General features: G+C 41.9%; 2 protein-coding genes across 2 annotated transcripts in view; both read right to left on the bottom strand.

The window, feature by feature from the left end:
• Nucleotides 1-26,675, bottom strand: part of LOC139402203 (uncharacterized) — a 71,721-nt gene that overhangs the window by 37,304 nt on the left and 7,742 nt on the right. The window contains exons 2-7 of the mRNA XM_071146309.1: nt 25,017-25,361; nt 24,642-24,854; nt 4,474-4,737; nt 4,187-4,250; nt 4,044-4,098; nt 3,720-3,955 (exon numbers count right to left, since the gene is read on the bottom strand). Of these exons, the coding sequence (XP_071002410.1) occupies nt 3,720-3,955; nt 4,044-4,098; nt 4,187-4,250; nt 4,474-4,737; nt 24,642-24,854; nt 25,017-25,361 (1,177 nt within the window). The remainder of the gene's footprint in view (nt 1-3,719; nt 3,956-4,043; nt 4,099-4,186; nt 4,251-4,473; nt 4,738-24,641; nt 24,855-25,016; nt 25,362-26,675) is intronic.
• Nucleotides 13,129-17,571, bottom strand: LOC139402205 (B-cell receptor CD22-like). Its single transcript, XM_071146312.1, has 5 exons — nt 17,323-17,571; nt 16,817-17,077; nt 16,637-16,724; nt 16,504-16,543; nt 13,129-16,381 (listed from the first exon to the last, which is right to left on the bottom strand). The coding sequence occupies exons 1-5, from the start codon at nt 17,561-17,563 to the stop codon at nt 16,139-16,141; spliced, it is 873 nt and encodes a 290-aa protein (XP_071002413.1). The 5' UTR covers nt 17,564-17,571; the 3' UTR covers nt 13,129-16,138.

Below are 26,675 nucleotides of genomic sequence, written 5' to 3' on the forward strand. Positions count from 1 at the left end.
TTGTGAAGTGCACTAGTCCCTCCTGCAGCAAAGCACCCCCAAAATATGATGCTGCCACCCCTGTGCTTCACGGATTGAATGGTGTTCTTCAGCTTGCAAGCCTCCCCCTTTTTCCTCCAAACATAACAATGGTCATTATGGCCAAATTTCTCCCAAGGATGAACCAGACTTGTGGAGGGCTCCAATTTGTTTTCTGAGGTCTTGGCTGATTTCTTTTGATTTTCCCATGATATCAAGCAGAGGCACTGAGTTTGAAGGTACGCCTTGAAATACATCCACAGGTACACCTCTAATTGACTCAAATCATGTCAATTAGACTATCAGAAGCTTCTAAAGCCATGACATCAATTTCTGGAATTTTCCAAACTGTTTAAAGGCACAGTCAATTTATGTATGTACACTTCTGACCCACTGGAATTGTGATAGTTATTTATAAGTGAAATCATCTGTCTGTAAACAATTGTTGGAAAAGTTACTTGTGTCATGCACAAAGTAGATGTTCCAACCGACTTGCCAAAACTATAGTTTGTTAAGAAGAAATTTGTGGAGTGGTTGAAAAACAAGTTTTAATGACTCCAACTTAAGTGTATGTAAACTTCCAACTTCAACTGTACCTATGTGAGAGTGGATTCTCAGCCCTCACTAGCATGAAAACTGAATACAGGCACAGACTGTGTGTGGAAAATGATTTAAGACTGAGACTCTCTCCAATACAACCCAACGTTGCAGAGTTATGTGCATCCTTTCATGCACACCCATCTCATTAACCTGTGGTGAGTTACTCACAATGAACAAATAAGGTTTTACATGTAAGATGGCAAAATAATGAGCAAAATTATTCAGTAATATTATATTATTTTTGTGCCCTGGTCCTATAAGAGCTCTTTGTCACTTCCCACGAGCCGGGTTGTGACAAACTCACACTCATTCTTTACCCTCATGTTACCCTCATGTTTAATAAATGTATTGTATAGTGTGTGTGCGGCAGGCTTACAATGATGGCAAAAAACTATTAAATAAAGGTGAAATAAAATAATACAAATAAAATCATCAATAAAACAATACATCATATAATACATTATTACATCATTAATCTAATATTTCACATTTGCAATAAAGAATCCACAATACCACAATACCATAACATTACTTGCTTGTGTGTGTTTGTGTGTGTGTGTGTCACATTAACAGCAAACACAATACCCATGATCTTATCGTAAACACATTGGAAGGAGTCCCATGAAATTACATAGTAGACTTTGTTTTAGGGATGTCCTAAAATGTACACTGTAGAGAAGATAATTTCATGTCTATTGAAGAGGATCAGTGACATGTCAGAATTGGAAAGCATTCTCATTTGCATAATGCTGATTTATGATGTTACATCATGTACTCTCAAATCAACAAACTATTTTTTCTTATGTCCTGTGTGCTACCAAGGGGTACAGGAACAGTGAATTCTATACAACAAAAGGCATGTGTTTAAGTCAGCTTAAAGCTACAGTCTGTGATTGGTACATCCATTTTCAGATTTTTAAATGAATGATGTATGGCCATTTTGTCTTGAAGAATATAACTTAAATGCTTAGGAGCTTATTTCAACGGTACTACCCCATCAGAACCCTTTAAAACAGAGTTAAAACAATCATTTCGATCTCATGGATAGAATTCCAGAGTGGTTACATTTCTCCAGACAGAATTCTCAGCTCTTTACCAAAACAGGTGGCGAAGTGACATTTTTTTTTAAATCCCAGAATGTGGTTTTAGATGATATAATACATTTTGTTAATAATGTCATTTTTGGGTAGTTGTGCTTTTGCTTGTAATGCAAACGAAAGTGAAACCATTGGATGGAGACCCATAGTCGACTTTTGTCATAAGGAGTCGGGATGTCCTGAAAGATAATTTCACAGGTGTATAGAAGAGGACCAGGGACATCATGCTAGAATTGAAAAGCTTGCTCATTTGCATGATATTAAGTATATATGTTCCATCATCATAATCCTCTCATGTCAACAAACTGATATTTCTTCTTTGTTCAACTTATTTTAAAATAGACCCTATAGGCATTAGCTCTGTCATTGTTTTACTTTGTTAATATATCAGTGACTTAAAGGAGGCCACATTCACTGTTTGACAAAAAGGAAGAGCGTGAGAACCAATGGAGGATAAAAGCATTTATTAACCTTTTCTCATGGATAAACAAACACTGGCCACTCATCACCTTTTCTCAAGGATAAACAAACACTGGCCACTCATCACATTTTCTCATGGATAAACAAACACTGGCCACTCATCACCTTTTCTCATGGATAAACAAACACTGGCCACTCATCACCTTTTCTCATGGATAAACAAACACTGGCCACTCATCACATTTTCTCATGGATAAACAAACACTGGCCACTCATCACATTTTCTCATGGATAAACAAACACTGGCCACTCATCACATTTTCTCATGGATAAACAAACACTGGCCACTCATAACATTTTCTCATGGATAAACAAACACTGGCCACTCATCACCTTTTCTCATGGATAAACAAACACGGGCCACTCATCACCTTTTCTCATGGATAAACAAACACTGGCCACTCATCACCTTTTCTCAAGGATAAACAAACACTGGCCACTCATCACATTTTCTCAAGGATAAACAAACACTGGCCACTCATCACCTTTTCTCATGGATAAACAAACACTGGCCACTCATCACATTTTCTCATGGATAAACAAACACTGGCCACTCATCACATTTTCTCATGGATAAACAAACACTGGCCACTCATCACATTTTCTCAAGGATAAACAAACACTGGCCACTCATCACCTTTTCTCATGGATAAACAAACACTGGCCACTCATCACATTTTCTCAAGGATAAACAAACACTGGCCACTCATCACATTTTCTCATGGATACACAAACACTGGCCACTCATCACATTTTCTCATGGATAAACAAACACTGGCCACTCATCACATTTGACAAGAAGTAAGAAACACGTTCAGATAAGTGATTAAATAAGCGTTATAGTATCATGCTTGACAGTCTCAATATCAACGCCAAGTTAATGTCATACATCGAATCGAATCAGAGTGCAGCTGTATAGTCTTCTGCAGATTTGTTTTTTGCTAAAGTTTAGTCTAAAGACACAACTAAAAATGGGCCTAAACCAATGACTTAGGAAACACATTTCAATTCAGGAAGTAAACTGAAATGTCAGATTTTCTCAATGCTTTTCAATGAGGAACAATTGGAATTGGAATTTTCCTAAATCGAAATGGAATTGACCACAACCCTGAGTGCAACTTTTCAAAATGTCCATTGTTACACCATATCATGAGTTCAAGGAAATGCACTTTGTCCTGAAGGAGGTTGCTGAGGTGAGAACGGGTCATAATAATGGCTGGAACGAGGCAAATAGAATGGAAACCATGTGTTTGATGTATTTTATACCATTCCACTTATTCCGCTCCGGCAATTACCACGAGCCCATCCTCCCCAATGAAGGTGCCACCATCCCCCTGTGCTTCAGCTATTGATGGAGGGAGATCTCAGGGAACAATGAGTTGTCACTAGGGGGTCAACTGTTTTGCTTATTGATGACATCATTGTCTACTCTTCCAATAAACAGCAGCATATGAATGCCCTTGATGATGTCTGTGAGTTCAGTGTTCTAGTATTGACTCTGTTGTAATGGCAGAAAACATTCACCGGGTGGCAGCACTGGGGCGGCTGAATTTCACAGCAGCATACTGGACATCCTCGTCCTGAATCTGGGGCTGAGGCAACTGGACGGTGGAGTATAGAGGCACTTCCTGGTTTTTGGAGCCAGAGAAGTGGACGCTGGCATAGTGAACATCATCCTGGTTGTCTGTGTCAGCTGCCTGTGCTGCAGTAGAGGTCATGGCCATGCCTGAGATGTTGTCATACACTGGACTGGAGTCTCCCTGATGGAGAAAGAGAGGACAGACAACATAAGGAGTAGAAATGTTCCACAAAGAATACACAGTCACCTTCTGTTTCCAACAGACTCACCTGTACATTCTCTGATGTATCTCTTGTGTCAGAGGTGGATTTGGAGGCCTTCTTCCTGTTTTACACATTAATGAATCAATCAATCAATCAATATTACTAAAGCTAAATAATAAAACTGAAAAATGTGTTTTCACTTCACTCACCTGAACCACATGAAGCCAGAGAGACAGAGGATGAGAACCAGAACAACCACTATGATTCCTACAGCTGCAGTCACAAAGGAGGTTGGTTTCCCTATGATACAACATGGATGATTTGAGTACATGGCATGATATAATGAACTACAAATGAACTATAATACAGGACAGTAATACTTGTTAAGGGATCTTATAACCCAGTGTAAACTAAGGTGTAATTAGTCAGAGTAGAATGATTAAGATTAGATTGAAACATGTAGTTCTGTATTGAAGTATTGAATATGTAACTTTACCTGCTACAATGATCATCAGAGCTGTAGAGTTCATAGATCCTCTTCCATTCTGGGCCTCACAGTAATATTCTCCTCTGTCCTCAGAGGTGATGTTAGTGATGCTGTAACTCTGTCCTGATGCTTTTGGTGAGGTTACGTTCTTCTTGTACCAGGTGTATTTGTCCACAGGTGGGTTGGCATCACTGCTGCAGGTCAGAGTCACTGAACTGCCCTCCACTATTTCACCAGAGGGACTGACTGACACTGAGGTGTTCTTTGGGCCGTCTGGTGGACAATATGTAACACATTGTTCATACATAGAGCTTTACATGAGGAACATCATGGAACTTGGATTTATGATTAAAATAAATGAAAAATTAATATAAATATGTGTAACTTAGACATTAATGTAACAATACAGTGTTTGTGAAGTACGTGTAGTTACTACAGTAATGAGATGAGTACAATCATGGAACTGGGACATAGATTGAAATAATAGATAGAATAGATGAGAGAAGATGTTACTAAAAGAATACAACTGGAGATGTTTCACACATCCTCACATGTGACAGTGAGAGTCTCTTCAACAGAGTGGAGATCCTCATGGCCTTCTACAGAACAGGAGTATCTGCCTGCATCCTCACTGCTGACTGGGTCTAGGAACAGACTGGTAGATTTTGTGGTTACATGTCCATTCTTGTACCAAACGTAGGTGGGGTTGTCACCCAGAGTACAGGTGGTGCTACAGGTCAGTGTCACCTTCTGTCCCTCTGTCACAGTGGCAGGAGTCACCTTCACCAGCAGACCTAAATGAAAGAGGATTAAAACACTGAGTACATCATTAAGTAATCATTTGCAGGTCTGGAGTAGATAACAACATTAAAACCATCAATGACCTGTTGTCTAGTTCAAATGAGGCAGGAGTGGACGTTCTCAAATCATCAATTCAGACATTCCTATTATACCATACATTCATATTAATTGTATTATTACTGTACAAATCAAAACAATTTTTCCAGAACCACTTAAACAGATCAACACTATATATAATATCACTGTACCTGTAACAGACAGAGTGATTAAACAGATCAACACTATATATAATATCACTGTACCTGTAACAGACAAAGTGACTCCAGGATTGCCAAAATATTTCCCTCCAGTCTGATCTGTTATGAATCTGAATTTGTACGTAGCTGAGTCACTCTCTCTCAGGTCTGTGATTCTCAGGGTGTGGCCATTCGTCTTTTCACTACGGTACGTCACACGACCATTGTAGTCTGAGTCATTTCTCAGATTTACATAAATCTCCACATCAAACTTTTTGATGAACCAGAAGGTTGATGTGACTGTATAACCTCTGGGATATGTGTAAGAGCAGGACAGATCCACTGTTGACCCCTTCAAGGTACAGACACTCTGAGTGGTGTATGTAACACTCCAGCCATTCTGACTCAGTACCACTGAAACACAGTTAGACATCACAATGACGTTACATTAAGTTCAAGGTCTTGTGACTTAGACTAACACTTTGTTCCATAGTTGCTGAGTTGAGACATAGATACTCTTTGGTTGAGTGTGAATGGAAACCACAGATAAGATTCACTCAGTGAGGTGAGAAAGACAACTGTTTAAAGGGAAGTGGAGACTCCAAATGTGTCGTCAGTAGAACATAAAAATGGTTATGCTTTTAGAAATGTCTGTAGACTGATAAACAGGGCAACTTAAAGATATGAATGAGACCGTACCTGCTACAGACCAGAGAAAGACCACCAGAGAAAGACGACCACCTGCTGTTCTCAAGACCATTGTTGCATCTCCCACCCTGCAGTCTTAGAAACATAAACAACAACTCACTCTATAGCTGGTGAATAACTCCACCTGATACATTGAAGTAGAAACTGTAAATGGGGTACAGGGTCTCATTACTGAAAATGAACCAGGCTCATATTGTGTTGTGTTGTTTTGTGCTATATGGTTGTCAATGTGAATACTGTCTGTCTGTAAGTCTATTCCACTATGTATGTAATGTGTGTGACGTCTATTTAAGATGACATGATGTATGATGCAAAAACTATTTATCTAATAGATACAATAAAGTCATCATCACCATCATCATCACCATCATTATAAACAACAACAACTTATTGAACAGATCTGTAGAACTGTAAACACATATTTCTGAATGTTCTGAAGCTGTTTTATTCTCAGAACCCCAAATATAGGAGGATAAATGTTCAATCATCTACGGTCCGTCAAGCTGTATAGCAGCCTAAAGACTGACGCCCGGTTCAATGATAGCTCCTATCCCCAAGCTGTGAGGATAAACAGAAGTCACACACACAATGTTACAATGTTTGTTTGCTTGTCTATTTTACCCTGATTAATCATCTCATCACTATGTATATCAACACTCCTACACTGAGACACTTTATGAATACAGACCCTGATGTAACAACCAAAACACAGCTCAAAACATAACAAGTAAAATGATACATTACCCTCAAGTGTATGACTTATGACTAAAAACAAATAACTAAAAACTATTTTTCCAGATATTGTCAACTGTACTTACAGAGTGAAGTGAAGGGGAGAGGTCTGGTACAGTGAATCAACTTACTGGTAGTGAGTGGGAACTGCTAGTAAGTGTCAGTTCAGTGGTTGATACATATTTAAAGTAGATGACAACTGTCCTCTCCTTCCTCTTTAAGACATTAACATGCATGAAGACCAGACCAGCACATCAGAAAAGGGAAGTTACTGTATTAAAATGGGTCTTACATTTCTATAATAGACAAAATGTCCCCCATTTCCACTTTTATATAAATACAGAACCATGTTAACAATATGTTGACTATTCTATATGGAATGTTTATAATATCTTAGAATGTGTTGTCTTGTCCCTCTGAGTTCTACATGGAACAGGTCAAAGTTCCATTTACATTTGGTCAGTTCCATGATGTCATTCATTCTATTCTACAAACACATTCAATTTACACTCCTCATCAGCTGCATCAAAGACCCTGCCCTGACCCCCTTTAGTGTCTACAACATGGTTGTTGTAAAGGCATTGGCCTGGGCAACAACCCCCTCAAGATTCTAATGATGACTTCATCTCCATCATCTAACATCAATAACCAAACATGTTTCACATCTCAGGCCGAGGGGGCGGGGGAAGGAAATCAGAGGAGCACTCCTCATCACTTTGATTGACACTTACTCCTACTGTGTGTCCAGTGTGCTGTCTGTCAGAAGACTATAAAAGCGGTGACACCCTCCCAACAGCCCCATTCTCTCCAAGGTTCCTGTTCCCTTTTCAGGTAGCTACACGGTCCCTCCGCCCCTTCCTCAATCGTCATATTCATTATTCCTTATCTTCTTCCTTAATCTGTATCCTGACGGTACGTGGTGTTCAGGGTTGTCAGGGTTGCCATGGTTTCCTGTCTCTCCCTCTCTGGTCAGGCTTGTGTTTGAAGCTACACTTGTCACCATAGAAACAGCCGGGTGTCCTCCAGAAGAAACACTCATCACCATTGATGGGGGCCATCCTCCTGCTCCTGGGAGAGAGAGACAAACAGTATGAAAACACAAGCACCTGCACCTGTGTTTAACAGACGGGAGACTCTGGCAGCTCAGGACAGGAGGAAGATTCTGGCAGCTCTGGACAGGCTCGGGAGCACCTGTAGGGAGGAGACGGAGAGACAGCCTGGTGCGGGGGGCTGCCACCGGAGGGCTGGTGCGTGGAGGCGGCACCGGCTAGACCGGACCGTGGAGGCACACTGGAGGTCTCGAGCACCGAGCCTGCCCAACCCTACCTGGCTGAATGCTCCCCGTAGCCAGGCCAGTGCGGCAAGGTGGAATAGCCCGAACCGGACTGTGCTGCTGCCTTCTCATACCACCGCCTCTCGGCTTTCGCTGCCTCCAGCTCTGCCTTGGGGCGGCGATATTCTCCAGCCTGTGCCCAGGGTCCCTTGCCGTCCAGAATCTCCTCCGATGTCCAGGAGTCTGGAGATCGCTGCTGCTGCTGCTGCCCGTTACCACGCTGCTTGGTCCTTTGGTGGTGGGTGATTCTGTAACGGCCGTTGGTGGTGGAAGAAGAGGAGGACCAAGGTGCAGCGTAGTATATGTCCATATTTATTAAATGAACACGGAAATAACAACACGCACGACCGAAAACAGTTCTGGCTGGTGCAGACACACAACAGAAAACAATCACCCACAACTCAAAGGTGAAACCAGGCTACCTAAGTATGGTTCTCAATCAGGGACAACGATTGACAGCTGCCTCTGATTGAGAACCATTCCAGGCCAAACAGAGAAAACCCAAATGATAGAAAAAAAAACATAGACTGCCCACCCCAACTCACGCCCTGACCATACTAAAACAAAGACAAAACAAAGGAACTAAGGTCAGAACGTGACACTGTGCTCCTGCTTCCACCTTCCATTTCAAACGTTTATATGAGATGATTGGTAACACTTTATAACTCATAATTATTCATTATAAATGTTTATATATATGTTTATAAATTGTAGATGATGTTTTGACAGCCAGATGGATGTCCTTACCCTGTGGAGGCATACTGGGAGGCTGGGGAGGTGTTGAGGCCTATGGGGTTGGTCCTCTGAGGAGAGGGAGGTGTTCTCTGCATTTAGCTGTCTGGGTACCTGATCACCAGCCTGGTGCTCTCCAGCTCCACCCCCTGGACCGGAGGACAAACAGCAGGCACATTCCAAATACATGCAATGGGACCAATAGCATTGTCCCACAAGTACAATGGAACCAATAACAAAGCTTGTTTTTCCTTTGCTGCCAGAAATTAGTTGAATCGTTGTACTTTCCTCTCTGTGTTGAACGATGGTGATACTATTTAAAGCTCTAAACTGAAGCTCTAAACTGAAGGCTCTTGACTCTGTGTATCATGCAGAGACGTCTAACTCACCATTGTGATCTCTACTGTGCTGTCAGGTGGACATCAGTAGCAACACGCAGCCTAAAACCCTGGTCCATTCCTATTCAGAAGGCCATTTAAGGAAAACTGAGCGGAGTGGAAGGGAGGTAGAGGAGATTAAGTGAGAGAGTGAAGGGGAGAAAGGATGGGGAGATAGAAGGAGTGGGGAGAGGGAGAAGACAGACTGACACACACACACAATCAGCAATTTCCACGTTCACAGTAGAAAGCTCAGACACTGACCTTCAACCCCTTCAGTGCACTCCCCTTGAGGAAGTATCCCTTTGGCCAATCAGGGATGAGCTGGATGGACTTCTGAGTGTCTGACAGGCAGAGGGGTAGAGCTCCAGACACCAGTAGCAGTATAAACCATATTCCCAGAGAACAAAAGAAATACAAGAAATGAGATCAAAGTAGAAATAGTCCATCCAGACCTTTAAAACCTAGTAAATCTGTTGGACCACTTACACTAGAGTACTCCTGCAATAGTCTAGGGAGCAACATACCCATACCACACACACACACACACACACACACACACACACACACACACACACACACACACACACATACACGCAAAAACACACACACATGCAGGCACACACACACACACACACCCATACAACGTCTGAACTACCGGGAAAGACTCTGGCAAGTTCCAGACTCAGTGTGTGTTTACATGTGTGTGTGCGTGTGTGCGTGCATGTTTGTGTGTGTGTTTGTTGATGAACAGTGCTGATTGTTGATCTATTACAGTTTATCTCCTGACAGTAATGGAGTATCCCTGGCTGGCCTATAGGCTAGCCACTCATGCATTATGTTGCTCAATGGCGCCATCATGTGTACAATAGGCAGAAATACAAGAAACATAATTGATTTATTTGTTGTCTATTTATTGTCTTAAGCTGAGCTTATTTACAACATGAGACTTGTACTGTATTCAATGTAAAAAAAAACTGAAAAATGTAATGTATCTAAAAGAGGTAATAATTAATAATTTGGTAATAAAACAAGCAATATTATGACACTGAACAATATGGTATAACATAATATAAAATATAAATTGCCCAATAACATCTGACACCATTACAAAGTAAAACGTATTAAAACAAATCAGGAGAAACTCCAGAGCTAAAATGATTTAAAAGCTCTTATCAATATGATTCATTTTGTGTCACTAAAACAAGCCAATACTTTATCTATTATAAAAAATCTGGAATTGGCTAAATCCCATAGAAAAAGATCAACAACAGATAAGTACACAAGAAAAGTGGGCTATTTATTAAGCGGAGCAAGTTCAGAAAGGAAACCCGAGTGTCCGCCTCAACTGAGAATGGAACCAATTAGAGGCTAGTATCATTCACGACTTCCTTATTGACCTGGTCTGCTCTTACATCCTTCTGCCGCTTGCTGCTACTAAGCGCTGGCTTCTTTTTCTCCATTGACTGCTGCTGTAACTATCTGTTTCTCACTATGCTGCTGATTTCTGATATGTTTTCTTTGTAAGTGCTCGCTAGCTGTGTTTAAACCTCACCCGCATCGTTCAATATGCTCATGTTGCAATGTTTGGCTGCTGCGGTGATGTGATTGATTGTGAGGATCAACCATGTTGCTGCTCTGTTTTCAGTTAATAGCCGGCGACATGTAGAATTAGCTAAGTAGAATTAGCCTCAGGAGTAGTCAATCATATAGCCTACTTGTTTGTTCCCAATACCAGCTTTCGAGCTGAGTCAGTGCGCTCCGTGAACCATCATAGAGAATAGTCCTTCATCCATACAAGGAGGAAGAAGCCTGTGCTAGACTAGCATACAGGCTATGTGTTGCTATACAGTGAGTGAGAAGCAATGTTTTCAGATCATGAGCAGGAGATACTGTTTATCACAGTGATTCAGTAGTATTTCAGTCTGTGGACGTTAACTAGTTTAGTACAACATGTCGTCAGCTCACGAAATCAGCTATAGCTTACATTTTACAGGTCATCCCGGTCACATTAGTCGGTGTGACTTTCGCCGACAGTCACTATTCAAATGTTGTCCAAAATATTTCTGGTTATTATTCTTGGAACCCTATTCTCTTACACAGTTTAAACTAGAAGCCTTCAAATGAACTTGCAAACTGGTCTGGACTAGTGCATTTGTATAGTTACACTTCTACTGCTGCACTTCTATGAGCTAGCGTCTGCTAGCATTTCCCTGTAAGATCTACACCTGTTGTATTCCGCACATGTGACAAATACAATTTGATACTGTTGCATGAGTCACATTATTAGTTTCCATTTGATGGTATAATTTGTGTCACTCTAATATTTACTTCATCCTTATCTACAACAGTAGGTTTAGGCTCTGATGTATTAGCCATGTTCTAATCCTGTTCTGTATTTTACATAGTTAGTCCTCCCTGTCGGTCCATCTTTACATAGTTAGTCCTCCCTGTCGGTCCATCTTTACATAGGTAGTCCTCCCTGTCGGTCCATCTTTACATAGTTAGTCTTCCCTGTCGGTCCATCTTTACATAGTTAGTCCTCCCTGTCGGTCCATCTTTACATAGTTAGTCCTCCCTGTCGGTCCATCTTTACATAGTTAGTCCTCCCTGTCGGTCCATCTTTACATAGTTAGTCCTCCCTGTCGGTCCATCTTTACATAGTTAGTCCTCCCTGTCGGTCCATCTTAACATAGTTAGTCCTCCCTGTCGGTCCATCTTTACATAGTTAGTCCTCCCTGTCGGTCCATCTTTACATAGTTAGTCCTCCCTGTCGGTCCATCTTTACATAGTTAGTCCTCCCTGTCGGTCCATCTTTACATAGTTAGTCCTCCCTGTCGGTCCATCTTTACATAGTTAGTCCTCCCTGTCGGTCCATCTTTACATAGTTAGTCCTCCCTGTCGGTCCATCTTTACATAGTTAGTCCTCCCTGTCGGTCCATCTTTACATAGTTAGTCCTCCCTGTCGGTCCATCTTTACATAGTTAGTCCTCCCTGTCGGTCCATCTTAACATAGTTAGTCCTCCCTGTCGGTCCATCTTTACATAGTTAGTCCTCCCTGTCGGTCCATCTTTACATAGTTAGTCCTCCCTGTCGGTCCATCTTAACATAGTTAGTCCTCCCTGTCGGTCCATCTTTACATAGTTAGTCCTCCCTGTCGGTCCATCTTTACATAGTTAGTCCTCCCTGTCGGTCCCTCTTTACATAGTTAGTCCTCCCTGTCGGTCCATCTTTACATAGTTATTCCTCCCTGTCGGTCCCTCTTTACATAGTTAGTCCTCCCTGTCGGTCCCTCTTTACATAGTTAGTCCTCCCTGTCGGTCCATCTTTACATTGTATGCTACTGTAGCGATCACTTCATTCTAGTCATCATGTATTAGCTACTGTTGTTCATTCTTATTAATCTTCTGCTAGTAATACATTTACGCATGTTATCATGCATGCTTGTACATAGTGAGTATGCAGGCATCTTATACCCTGATGAGACTCACTCTGCTACAGTAGTTTTAGTGAGAGTGGGTGATATCTACCACCATCGTGCTGGACCAAATGCTGTTGGCCGCTATATGCGCTGTTCAGCAGTCGAGCATTACTGGATCTTTTTATCATTAAGCATATACAGTGCCTTGCGAAAGTATTCGGCCCCCTTGAACTTTGCGACCTTTTGCCACATTTCAGGCTTCAAACATAAAGATATAAAACTGTATTTTTTTGTGAAGAATCAACAACAAGTGGGACACAATCATGAAGTGGAACGACATTTATTGGATATTTCAAACTTTTTTAACAAATCAAAAACTGAAAAATTGGGCGTGCAAAATTATTCAGCCCCTTTACTTTCAGTGCAGCAAACTCTCTCCAGAAGTTCAGTGAGGGTCTCTGAATGATCCAATGTTGACCTAAATGACTAATGATGATAAATACAATCCACCTGTGTGTAATCAAGTCTCCGTATAAATGCACCTGCACTGTAATAGTCTCAGAGGTCCGTTAAAAGCGCAGAGAGCATCATGAAGAACAAGGAACACACCAGGCAGGTCCGAGATACTGTTGTGAAGAAGTTTAAAGCCGGATTTGGATACAAAAAGATTTCCCAAGTTTTAAACATCCCAAGGAGCACTGTACAAGTGATAATATTGAAATGGAAGGAGTATCAGACCACTGCAAATCTACTAAGACCTGGCCGTCCCTCTAAACTTTCAGCTCATACAAGGAGAAGACTGATCAGAGATGCAGCCAAGAGGCCCATGATCACTCTGGATGAACTGCAGAGATCTACAGCTGAGGTGGGAGACTCTGTCCATAGGACAACAATCAGTCGTATATTGCACAAATCTGGCCTTTATGGAAGAGTGGCAAGAAGAAAGCCATTTCTTAAAGATATCCATAAAAAGTGTTGTTTAAAGTTTGCCACAAGCCACCTGGGAGACACACCAAACATGTGGAAGAAGGTGCTCTGGTCAGATGAAACCAAAATTGAACTTTTTGGCAACAATGCAAAACGTTATGTTTGGCGTAAAAGCAACACAGCTGAACACACCATCCCCACTGTCAAACATGGTGGTGGCAGCATCATGGTTTGGGCCTGCTTTTCTTCAGCAGGGACAGGGAAGATGGTTAAAATTGATGGGAAGATGGATGGAGCCAAATACAGGACCATTCTGGAAGAAAACCTGATGGAGTCTGCAAAAGACCTGAGACTGGGACGGAGATTTGTCTTCCAACAAGACAATGATCCAAAACATAAAGCAAAATCTACAATGGAATGGTTCAAAAATAAACATATCCAGGTGTTAGAATGGCCAAGTCAAAGTCCAGACCTGAATCCAATCGAGAATCTGTGGAAAGAACTGAAAACTGCTGTTCACAAATGCTCTCCATCCAACTTCACTGAGCTCGAGCTGTTTTGCAAGGAGGAATGGGAAAAAATGTCAGTCTCTCGATGTGCAAAACTGATAGAGACATACCCCAAGCGACTTACAGCTGTAATCGCAGCAAAAGGTGGCGCTACAAAGTATTAACTTAAGGGGGCTGAATAATTTTGCACGCCCAATTTTTCAGTTTTTGATTTGTTAAAAAAGTTTGAAATATCCAATAAATGTCGTTCCACTTCATGATTGTGTCCCACTTGTTGTTGATTCTTCACAAAAAAATACAGTTTTATATCTTTATGTTTGAAGCCTGAAATGTGGCAAAAGGTCGCAAAGTTCAAGGGGGCCGAATACTTTCGCAAGGCACTGTATTCATAGATGTACGGCATCATTTAAAATGTCATACTACTTCTTAAACCTGACGTTCTTCCTCAGATTTCAAGTTATCACATTGGACCTTAGTGGGGAAGCTGACGCTGTGATTACTAATCAAGGCTAGCTATAATTTCAGCTGTGTTGGATGGGCTGTTAATATTAGCATTACCTAACATGTGGTGGTCTTACTGTAGTTTCAGCTGTGTTGGATGGGATGTTGATACTATTATTATCTAGCATGTGGTGGTCTTACTGTAGTTTCAGCTGTGTTGGATGGGATGTTGATACTATTATTATCTAGCATGTGGTGGTCTTACTGTAGTTTCAGCTGTGTTGGATGGGATGTTGATACTACCATTACCTAGCATGTGGTGGTCTTACTACAGTTTCTGCTGTGTTGGATGGCATGTTGATACTAGCATTATCTAGCATGTGGTGGTCTTACTATAGTTTCTGCTGTGTTGGATGGGCTGTTAATACTAGCATTACCTAACATGTGGTGGTCTTACTATAGTTTCTGCTGTGTTGGATGGGATGTTGATACTAGCATTACCTAGCATGCAGTGGGCTTACTAAACACCTGAAGGAGCAGAGCTAATGAATAGTTCAACATATTTCTACATGAAATGTAATAAAATCTGGAAAAGGCTAAATCTTATAGAAAAATAGCAGAAGCATAATCTATCCCATTTATCATCTATATACAAACTGTATTTATCATATATATACATACTGTATCATTAGGAGAACAATCTAAATTCCAGCATTCACTCAGAAGTTAAAGCTCATTGTCTCAAACCTTCTAGACTATAAAGCATTATGATAGTAAGAGAATAGCATTATGAGGCCTAGCTTTGGTTTGATGCTGTAGCTCTTCAGTCCAAGTTATGTGGTGGTTCTCTTCAGTCCAGGTTCTGTGGTGGTTCTCTTCAGTCAGGTTCTGTGGTGGTTCTCTTCAGTCAGGTTCTGTGGTGGTTCTCTTCAGTCCAGGTTCTGTGGTGGTTCTCTTCAGTCAGGTTCTGTGGTGGTTCTCTTCAGTCAGGTTCTGTGGTGGTTCTCTTCAGTCAGGTTCTGTGGTGGTTCTCTTCAGTCAGGTTCTGTGGTGGTTCTCTTCAGTCAGGTTCTGCGGTGGTTCTCTTCAGTCCAGGTTCTGTGGTGGTACTCTTCAGTCAGGTTCTGTGGTGGGTCTCTTCAGTCCAGGTTCTGTGGTGGTTCTCTTCAGTCAGGTTCTGTGGTGGTTCTCTTCAGTCCAGGTTCTGTGGTGGGTCTCTTCAGTCCAGGTTCTGTAGTGGTTCTCTTCAGTCAGGTTCTGTGGTGGTTCTCTTCAGTCAGGTTCTGTGGTGGTTCTCTTCAGTCAGGTTCTGTGGTGGTTCTCTTCAGTCAGGTTCTGCGGTGGTTCTCTTCAGTCCAGGTTCTGTGGTGGTACTCTTCAGTCAGGTTCTGTGGTGGTTCTCTTCAGTCCAGGTACTGTGGTGGTTCTCTTCAATCCAGGTTCTGTGGTGGTTCTCTTCAGTCCAGGTTCTGTGGTGGTTCGCTCCAGTTCTCATAATCGGAGGGCTCAGCATCTATCTGAGGATATGTGTCACTTTCCAGGATCTTTGGTGGTTCGCTCCAGTTCTCATAATCGGAGGGCTCAACATCTATCTGAGGGTCTGTGTCACTTTCCAGGTTCTTTGGTGGTTCGCTCCAGTTCTCATAATCGGAGGGCTCAGCATCTATCTGAGGGGCTGTGTCACAGGGGAGTCCCTGAATCTGAAAGAAGACACTCTGAATTAGCACTTTACGAACCACTCCCTCTACATTTTTATGTAAATTAATTTTCTTACTGTCTATGTTATTAGGATTAAAATAACTTCTGTTGTTGACATTATTACCAGTGTGTCTGCTGTGGTATCACTTCCTCCTGTGGATCTCCTGTAAAGAGGGACAGAGTGAGTTCTGCTCTCTACTGAACTCTAGTGGAAGTTGATATGTTACTAATACAGTAGATGTAAATGGCTGGCTCACCTCTTCATATAGCAGTAGATGGTGACAAGAAGAGCTCCAGCAGTCAGGACAGCCCCCACCCCCACCACAGGAACCCAGGAAAACACTGCTGCAGGGTCATGAGTTTATAAATGCATGATGTCAGAATGAAATCTGTAAAATTACAGAGCACCAAAAATGGACAGAATGTGTCATACTTACATATAACATTAATATGGACAGGGATAGTCTCTCTCCCTATAATGTTCAGAGCCTCACAGTAGTATCCCTCTCTGTCCTCAGAGCTGACGTTATGGATGGTGTAACTCTGTCCTGATGCTTTTGGTGAGGTTACATTCCTCTTGTACCAGGTGTAGTTTTCCACAGGTGGGTTGGCATCACTGCTGCAGGTCAGATTCACTGAACTGCCCTCCACTATTTCACCAGAGGGACTGACTGACACTGAGGTGTCCTTTGGGCCATCTGGTAAAGGACCATTAAAAAGACATTAACATCTTGGTTATTGTATATATTATCTTGGCTTTCTGAAGACATTAGATTTAGCAAATAAAGTACATCGGTGCATTTTACAAGATATATTAAAATAATTACATTGAGAAAAATTACAATCACATGATTTTCCTTAATAAATAATACAACTGGAGATAGATACAAAATTATTACAATGTTAATATACCAAGCTAATGATTTGAACCCCATGTACTTACATCTGACAGTGAGAGTCTCTTCAGCAGAGGGGAGATCCTCATGTCCTTCTACAGCACAGGAGTATCTGCCTGTATCCTCACTGCTGACTGAGAATAGGATATAGACAGGAGAGGAGGTGTTGCTGTTTGGTATAGACTGTCCATTCTTAAACCAACTGTAGACTGTGATGGGGTCCAGTGTACAGTTGGTTCTACATGTCAGTGTGACATTCTCCCTCTCTGACACAGATGTAGGCTCCATCTCCAACACAACATCTAGAGTAAAAGGAAACAAATCATTAATATCCTCCTACAGTGCCTTGCGAAAGTATTCGGCCCCCTTGAACTTTGCGACCTTTTGCCACATTTCAGGCTTCAAACATAAAGATATAAAACTGAATTTTTTTGTGAAGAATCAACAACAAGTGGGACACAATCATGAAGTGGAAAGACATTTATTGGATATTTCAAACTTTTTTAACAAATCAAAAACTGAAAAATTGGGCGTGCAAAATTATTCAGCCCCTTTACTTTCAGTGCAGCAAACTCTCTCCAGAAGTTCAGTGAGGATCTCTGAATGATCCAATGTTGACCTAAATGACTAATGATGATAAATACAATCCACCTGTGTGTAATCAAGTCTCTGTATAAATGCACCTGCACTGTGATAGTCTCAGAGGTCCGTTAAAAGCGCAGAGAGCATCATGAAGAACAAGGAACACACCAGGCAGGTCCGAGATACTGTTGTGAAGAAGTTTAAAGACGGATTTGGATACAAAAAGATTTCCCAAGCTTTAAACATCCCAAGGAGCACTGTGCAAGCGATAATATTGAAATGGAAGGAGTATCCGACCACTGCAAATCTACCAAGACCTGGCCGTCCGTCTAAACTTTCAGCTCATACAAGGAGAAGACTGATCAGAGATGCAGCCAAGAGGCCCATGATCACTCTGGATGAACTGCAGAGATCTACAGCTGAGGTGGGAGACTCTGTCCATAGGACAACAATCAGTCGTATATTGCACAAATCTGGCCTTTATGGAAGAGTGGCAAGAAGAAAGCCATTTCTTAAAGATATCCATAAAAAGTGTTGTTTAAAGTTTGCCACAAGCCACCTGGGAGACACACCAAACATGTGGAAGAAGGTGCTCTGGTCAGATGAAACCAAAATTTAACTTTTGGCAACAATGCAAAACGTTATGTTTGGCGTAAAAGCAACACAGCTGAACACACCATCCCCACTGTCAAACATGGTGGTGGCAGCATCATGGTTTGGACCTGCTTTTCTTCAGCAGGGACAGGGAAGATGGTTAAAATTGATGGGAAGATGGATGGAGCCAAATACAGGACCATTCTGGAAGAAAACCTGATGGAGTCTGCAAAAGACCTGAGACTGGGACGGAGATTTGTCTTCCAACAAGACAATGATCCAAAACATAAAGCAAAATCTACAATGGAATGGTTCAAAAATAAACATATCCAGGTGTTAGAATGGCCAAGTCAAAGTCCAGACCTGAATCCAATCGAGAATCTGTAGAAAGAACTGAAAACTGCTGTTCACAAATGCTCTCCATCCAACCTCACTGAGCTCGAGCTGTTTTGCAAGGAGGAATGGGAAAAAATGTCAGTCTCTCGATGTGCAAAACTGATAGAGACATACCCCAAGCGACTTACAGCTGTAATCGCAGCAAAAGGTGGCGCTACAAAGTATTAACTTAAGGGGGCTGAATAATTTTGCACGCCCAATTTTTCAGTTTTTGATTTGTTAAAAAAGTTTGAAATATCCAATAAATGTCGTTCCACTTCATGATTGTGTCCCACTTGTTGTTGATTCTTCACAAAAAAAATACAGTTTTATATCTTTATGTTTGAAGCCTGAAATGTGGCAAAAGGTCGCAAAGTTCAAGGGGGCCGAATACTTTCGCAAGGCACTGTAAACACACAATATATTCAAAAGTATGTGGACACCCTTTCAAATTAGTGGATCCAGCTATTACAGCTGCACCCGTTTCTGGCAGGTGTATAAAATCGAGCACACAGCCATGCAATCCTCATAGACAAACATTGACAGTAGAATGGCCTTACTGAAGAGCTCAGTGACTTTCAACATGTCACCGTCATAGGATGCCACCTTTCCAAGAAGTCAGTTTGTCGAATTTCTGCCCTGCTAGAGCAGCCCCATTCAACTGTAAGTGCTGTTATTGTGAAGTGGAAACATCTAGGAGCAACAGCGTCTCAGCCGCAAATTGGTAGGCCACACAAGTCAAGCTCACAGAACGGGGCCGCCGAGTGCTGAAGCGCTTAGCACTTTAAAATCGTCTGTTCTGGGGTGCAACACTCACTATCAAGCTCCAAACTGCCTTTGGAGCTTCAGCACAATAACTGTTCGTCGGGGGCTTCATGAAATGGGTTCCCATGGCCGAGCAGCCGTACACAAGCCTAAGATCACCATGAGCTATGCCAAGCGTCGACACAAGATGGCGCTGACAGAGATGGTCACCTCGCTTCGGGTCCTTAGAAAAGTTCTTTGTTTTTTAATGTATTATTTCTTACATTGTTAGCCCAGAAAATCTCAAGTGTTATTAGATACAGCCGGGAAGAACTATTGGATATTAAAGCGACGTCAACTTCCCAACATTTAGACCAGGAATATGTCTTTCCCGAAGTGGATCCCTTGTTCGGAACTCCACCCTGACGTCAGATCTTATCCCAGAGGCCGACCCAAAACAACGTGGTCGCCGCAGGAGAGGCAGATGGCCTACTGGTCAGACGCAGAAGGCGAGCACACCATCCACCGCTTCCGAGCATATTACTCGCCAATGTCCATTCTCCAGACAAGTTGCCTTCCAGAGAGACATCAGAGATTGTAACATTCTCTCTTTCACGGAAACATGGCTCACTATGGATACGTTGTCAGAGTCGGTACAGCAACCCGGTATCTTCATGCAACACGCCAAGAGAAACAAACATCTCTCTGGTAAGAAGAAGGGAGGGGGTGTATGCCTTATGATTCAATACCTGTGGTGTAATCATAACAACATGCAGGAACTTAAGTCCTTCTGTTCACCTGACCTAGAATTCCTTACAATCAAATTCCAACAGCATTATCTTCCAAGAGAATTCTCTTGGATTATAGTCACAGCCGTGTATATCCCCCCCAAGCAGATACCTCGTCGGCCCTGAAAGAACTTCACACTGGAAACCATACATCCCAAGGCTGCATTTATTGTAGCTGGGGATTTTAACAAAGCCAACCTGTTAACAAGCCTTCCTAAATTGTACCAGCATATCGACTGCGTGACTCAAGCTGGTAGCATTCTGGATCACTGCTACTCTAACTTCTGTGATGCATACAAAACCCTCCCCCGCCCTGCCTTCGGCAAATCTGATCATGACTCTAATTTGTTGCTCCCAGCCTATAGACAGAAACTAAAACCGGAAACTTCCATACTCAGGTCTATTCAACGCTGGTCTGACCAATCGAATTCCACCCTTCAAGATTGCTTCGATCACGTGGACTGGGATATGTTCCGGATAGCATCAGGCAATAACATTGATGTATATGCTGACTTGGTGAGCGAGTTTATTAGCAAGTGCATCAGAGATGCTTTACCCACTGTGACTATTAAAACGTTTCCTAACCAGAAACCGTGGATTGATGGCAGAATTGAACACTGAAAGTGCGAACCACCGCTTTTAACCATGGCAAGGCGACTGGAAACATGACCGAATACAAACAGTGCAGCTATTCCCTCCGCAAGGCAATCAAACAAGCAAAGCGTCGGTATAGGGACAAAGTAGAGTCGCAATTCAACGGCTCAAACACGAGACGTATGTGGCAGGGTCTACAGTCAATCACGGATAACAAAAAGAAAACCAGCCCCGTCGTAGACACCAATGTCTTACTCCCAGACAAATTAAACAACTTCTTTGCTCGCTTTGAGGACAATACAGTGCCACTGACATGGCCCGCTACCATAGACTGTGGGCTCTTCTTCTCCGTTGCTGACGTGAGTAAAGCATTTAAACGGGTTAACCCTTGCAAGGCTGCCGGCCCAGATGGCATCCCTGGCCGTGTCCTCAGAGCATGCGCAGACCAGCTGGCTGGTGTGTTTACGGACATATTCAATCAATCCCTATCCCAGTCTGCTCTCCCCACATGCTTCAAGAGGGCCACCATTATTCCTGTTCCCAAAAAAACTAAGGTAACTGAAATAAATGACTATCGCCCATTGCATTCACTTCTGTCATCATGAAGTGCTTTGAGCGACTAGTCAAGTCTCATATCACCTGACTTGGTGATAGACCAAGACCCACACTCCAATTTGCTTACCGCTCCAATAGGTCCACTGATGATGCAATCGCCAACACACTGCACACTGCCCTATCCCATTTGGACAAGAAGAATACCTACGTAAGAACGGAAACATGACTACACTTCAATGACTACAGCTCAGTGCCATCCAAACTCGTCGTTAAGACCCTGGGTCCCGTATGCAACTGGGTCCTGGACTCTCTGACGGGCTGCCCCCAGGGGGTGAAGATAGGAAACAATATCTACAACCAGCTGGTCCTCAACACTGGGGCCCTACAAGGGTACGTTCTCAGCCCTCTCCTGTACTCCCTGTTCACCTATGACTGCGTGCCATGCACGGTTCCAACTCCATCATCAAGTTTGCAGACTACAGTGGTAGGCTTGATGACCAACAATGACGAGACGGCCTACAGGGAGGAGGTTAGGGCCCCCGGAGTGTGGTGTCAGGAAAATAACTTCTCACTCAACATCAACAAAACAAAGGAGATGATCTTGGACTTCAGGAAACAGCAGAGGGAGCACCCCCCCCCATCCACATCGACAGGACAGTCGTGGAGAAGGTGGAAAGTTTTAACTTCTTCGGGATTGGTGTCCAACCTAAGCGTATGTAAACTTCCGACTTCAACTCTATGTCCTCTGATGTGAAATACAATATTTGTTATTTTTCTGTTACATACCACTACTAAGCCTGTATTACTGCCCTTAATAAGGTAATTAAAGTAATCTACAGTTGAAGTTGGAAGTTTACATACACTTAGGTTGGAGTCATAATTAAAACTCGTTTTCAACCACTCCACAAATTGCTTGTTAACAAACTATAGTTTTGGCAAGTCGATTAGAACATCTACATTGTGCATGACACAAGTAATTTTTCCAATAATTGTGTGAGAGGCAGATTATTTCACTTATAATTCACTGAATCACAATTCCAGTGGGTCAGAAGTTTACATACACTAAGTTGACTGTGCCTTTAAACAACTTGGAAATTCCAGAAAATTATGTCATGGCTTTAGAAGCTTCTGATAGGATAATTAACATCATTTGAGTCAATTGGAGGTGTACATATGGAAGTATTTCAAGGCCTACCTTCAAACTCGGTGCCTCTTTGGTTGACATCTTGGGAAAATCTAAAGAAATCCGCCAAGACCTCAGAAAAAATTGTAGACCTACACAAGTCTGGTTCATCATTGGGAGCAATTTCCAAACGCCTGAAGGTACCACGTTCATCTGTACAATCAATAGTACGCAAATATAAACACCATGCGACCACGCAGCCGTCATAGCTCTCAGAACTGTTTGGCCATAATGACCATCTTATGTTTAGAGGAAAGGGGGAGGCTTGCAACCTGAAGAAGACCATCCCAACTGTGAAGCACGGGGGTGGCAGCATCATGTTGTGGTGGTGCTTTGTTGAAAAAGCGACTGGTGCACTTCACAAAACAGATGGCATCAAGAGGCAGGAAAATTATGTGGATATATTGAAGCAACATCTCAAGACATCAGTCAGGAAGTCAAAGCTTGGTTGCAAATGGGTCTTCCAAATGGACAATGACCCCAAGCATACTTCCAAAGTTGTGGCAAAATTGCTTAAGGACAACAAAGTCAAGTTATTGGAGTGGCCATCACAAAGCCCTGAACTCAATCCTATAGAAAATTTGTGGGCAGAACTGAAAAAGCGTGTGCGAGCAAGGAGGCCTACAAACCTGACTCAGTTACACCTTCTCTGTCAGGAGGAATGGGACAAAATTCATCCAACTTATTGTGGGAAGCTTGTGGAAGACTACGTTTGACCCAAGTTAAACAATAAAGGCAATGCTACCAAATACTAATTGACTGTATGTAAACTTCTGACCCACTGGGAATGTGATGAAAGAAATCAAAGCTGAAATAAATAATTATCTCTACTATTATTCTGACAATTCACAATCATAAAATAAAGTGGTGATCCTAACTGACCTAGAACAGGGAATTTTTACTAGCATTAAATGTCAGGAATTGTTCAAAACTGAGTTTAAATGTATGTGACTGTCACGTTCTGACCTTTATTTCCTTTGTTTTGTATTTATTTAGTATGGTCAGGGCGAGAGTTGGGTGGGCAGTCTGTTTGTTTTTCTATGTTTTGGGGCATTTCTATGTTTCGGCCTAGTATGGTTCTCAATCAGAGGCAGGTGTCAGTAGATGTCTCTGTTTGAGAATCATACTTAGGTAGCCTGGGTTTCACTGTTTGTTTGTGGGTGTTTGTTTCCGTGTCTGTGTTTTTCACCACACGGTACTGTTTCGGTTTTCGTTCGTTTCACGTTTATTGTTTTTGAATCAGTTGTGTTCATTTGGAGTATTTCTTATTAAAAAACCATCGACACTCAACACGCCGCATATTGGTCCTCCGATCCTTCTCGCCTCTCCTCTTCAGACGAAGAGGAGGAAAACCTTTACATTGACTAAGGTGTATGTAAACTTCTGACTTCAACTGTGTGTGAAATGTGTGACAGATTACCTGTGACAGTCAGGGAGACAGGTGAGCCAGAGAACTTTTCTCCAGATGTTATGAATCTGAACATGTACCCAGCAGAGTCACGCAATCTCAGATCTGTGATTCTCAGGGTACAGTCACTCTCCTTATCCCCAAGGTACTCTATATGACCTTCATACCCTGGCACTGAGCTCAGATCTTTAGGACCAATACCAGACTCCCGTTTAGTAAACCAGAAAGCTGTTTTGATCTCATGATTACTGGGATATGTGTAAGAGCAGGATATGTTCACTGTTGACCCCTTCAAAGCACAGATATTCTGATGGGTGTAAGTCACACTCCAACACTTCTGACCTGAAAGACAAGAAGACAATATAACACCTTTTATAAATCTTAAATTACAATATCTACTACTATACACTGATGTTGTAAATGTTGAACAGTTTACAGAACTGAGAAAAAAACGGAATTATTGAATAATGATCAATATTCCGTATCACAACTTTAAACAACATTGTATTCATAATAAATTTGTATTAAAAAGTCCACACTCACACACTGCAGGAGAGTGAAGGTCCTCACGGCCTTTTACAGCACAGGAGTAACTGTCTGCATCACTAAAGGAGTCTGAGTACAGGCTGGAAGTGTCCTCCTTTACTTTGTGTCCGTTCTTGTACCAGATGTAGGTGGGGTTGTCAGTCAGAGTACAGGTGGTGCTACAGGTCAGTGTCTTATCCTGATGTCCACCAGTCACCTTCACCTGAAGACCTGGAGAAAAAACAATATCACTGTAAATCCCTTTATCACTGACTTATCATTCTAATACAAAGATGGAAGAAATCCTATGTTATACAAACATAAACACAAACCAAGACATTTTCCTGAACTAAATGAAATTCAACAGTTTAACTATATTGAATGTAACTGTACCTGTGACAGACAGAGTGACTCCAGGACTGCCAATATATTTCCCTCCAGTCTGATCTGTTATAAATCTGAACTTGTACTCAGCAGAGTCACTCTCTCTCAAGTCTGTGATTCTCAGTGTGTGACCATTCTTCTTATCCTCATGATACTCCAGACGACCTGCATACTCTGGGTCCTGACCTAGATCTTCAGGTTCTTTACCAGTCCCCGATTCAGTGTACCAGAAGGCTGTTGTGACTGTACCACTGGGATATGTGTAAGAGCAGGACAGCTCTACTGTTGACTCCTTGAAGGTACAGATACTCTGAGTGGTGTAAGTCACACTCCAGCCATCCTGACCCAGTACCACTGAAACAGTCACGCAACACAATGGTATCAGAATTAAGCCAGACTAAGGGACAGATCGAGAGATAACAGATCAAGGTGTGCCATGCTACTATAGCTTGTGAAGCCTGGCCTACCGTAAATCTTCAATTAGCCTGGGTGTTTATTTGCCTACCGTTAAATCACTTAGAAACAACAGGCGCTTTTTTACAGACAGGCTTCTATTTGAGCCAGGCTTCTATTTCCTACGGGGCAGAGTTTTCACTTTTGGATAAATAGCGTGCCCGATTTCAACTTCCTGCTACTCATGCCAAGAATATAAGATATGCATATTATTCATAGATTTGGATAGAAACACGCTAAAGTTTCTAAAACTGTTTGAATCATGTCTGTGAGTATAACAGAACTTATGTAGCAGGCAAAACCCCGAGGACTAACTGTTCAGAATTTGTTTTTGTCCTCTCTCTCTTCCCTCACTTGTTATTGCCAAGGGATATTTCTTAGGGACCTTTTTTCAGTTCCTACCGCTTCCACTGGATGTCACCAGTCTTTGGAATTTGGTTGAGGTTATTCCTTTGTGCAATGAAGAAGTAGGCCAGCTAAGAACTGGGGACACTTTTGTGATTTGCCTAAGATGTGAAAAGTGTCGCTGGTTTGTTTTCTTTCCTGTATTGAACACAGATTGCCCCGTCTACAATTTTATCGATTATTAACGTTTAAAATATACCTAAAGTTGGATTACAAAAGTAGTTTGAAATATTTTGGCAAAGTTCATAGGCAACTTTTGAAATATTTTGTAGTGACATTGCATTTTTTGTAAGCTGTTTTCTTCTGGATCAAACGCGCTTTATAAATAGACATTTTGGATATATATGGACAGAATTAATCGAACAAAAGGACCAATTGTGATGTTAATGGGACATATTGGAGTACCAACAAAAGAAGCTCGTCAAAGGTAATGTATGTTTTATATTTTATTTCAGCATTTTGTGTAGCGCCTGCAGGGTTGAAATATGCTAACTCCTTTGTTTACTGCTGGTGCAGATGGTGCAGGCTGATAATAGATAATAGCTTCTTATGCTTTTGCCAAAAAGCATTTTTAAAATCTGACACGTTGGCTGGATTCACAACGAGTGTAGCTTTAATTGAGTATCTTACATGTGTGAATTAATGAAAGTTAGATTTTTATTGTATTTTATATGAATCTGGCGCTCTGCATTTTCCCTGGCAGTTGGCCAGTTGAGACATTTGCGTCCCGCCTATCCCTGCACACTGCTTCCACTCATTTGCATAGTTAATAGTTTAATTCCAGCGTTCATTTCCAACATTTTAATACAT

This window comes from Oncorhynchus clarkii, unplaced genomic scaffold, assembly GCF_045791955.1.
Source record: "Oncorhynchus clarkii lewisi isolate Uvic-CL-2024 unplaced genomic scaffold, UVic_Ocla_1.0 unplaced_contig_14044_pilon_pilon, whole genome shotgun sequence".
In the NCBI taxonomy this organism is placed as follows: domain Eukaryota; kingdom Metazoa; phylum Chordata; class Actinopteri; order Salmoniformes; family Salmonidae; genus Oncorhynchus; species Oncorhynchus clarkii.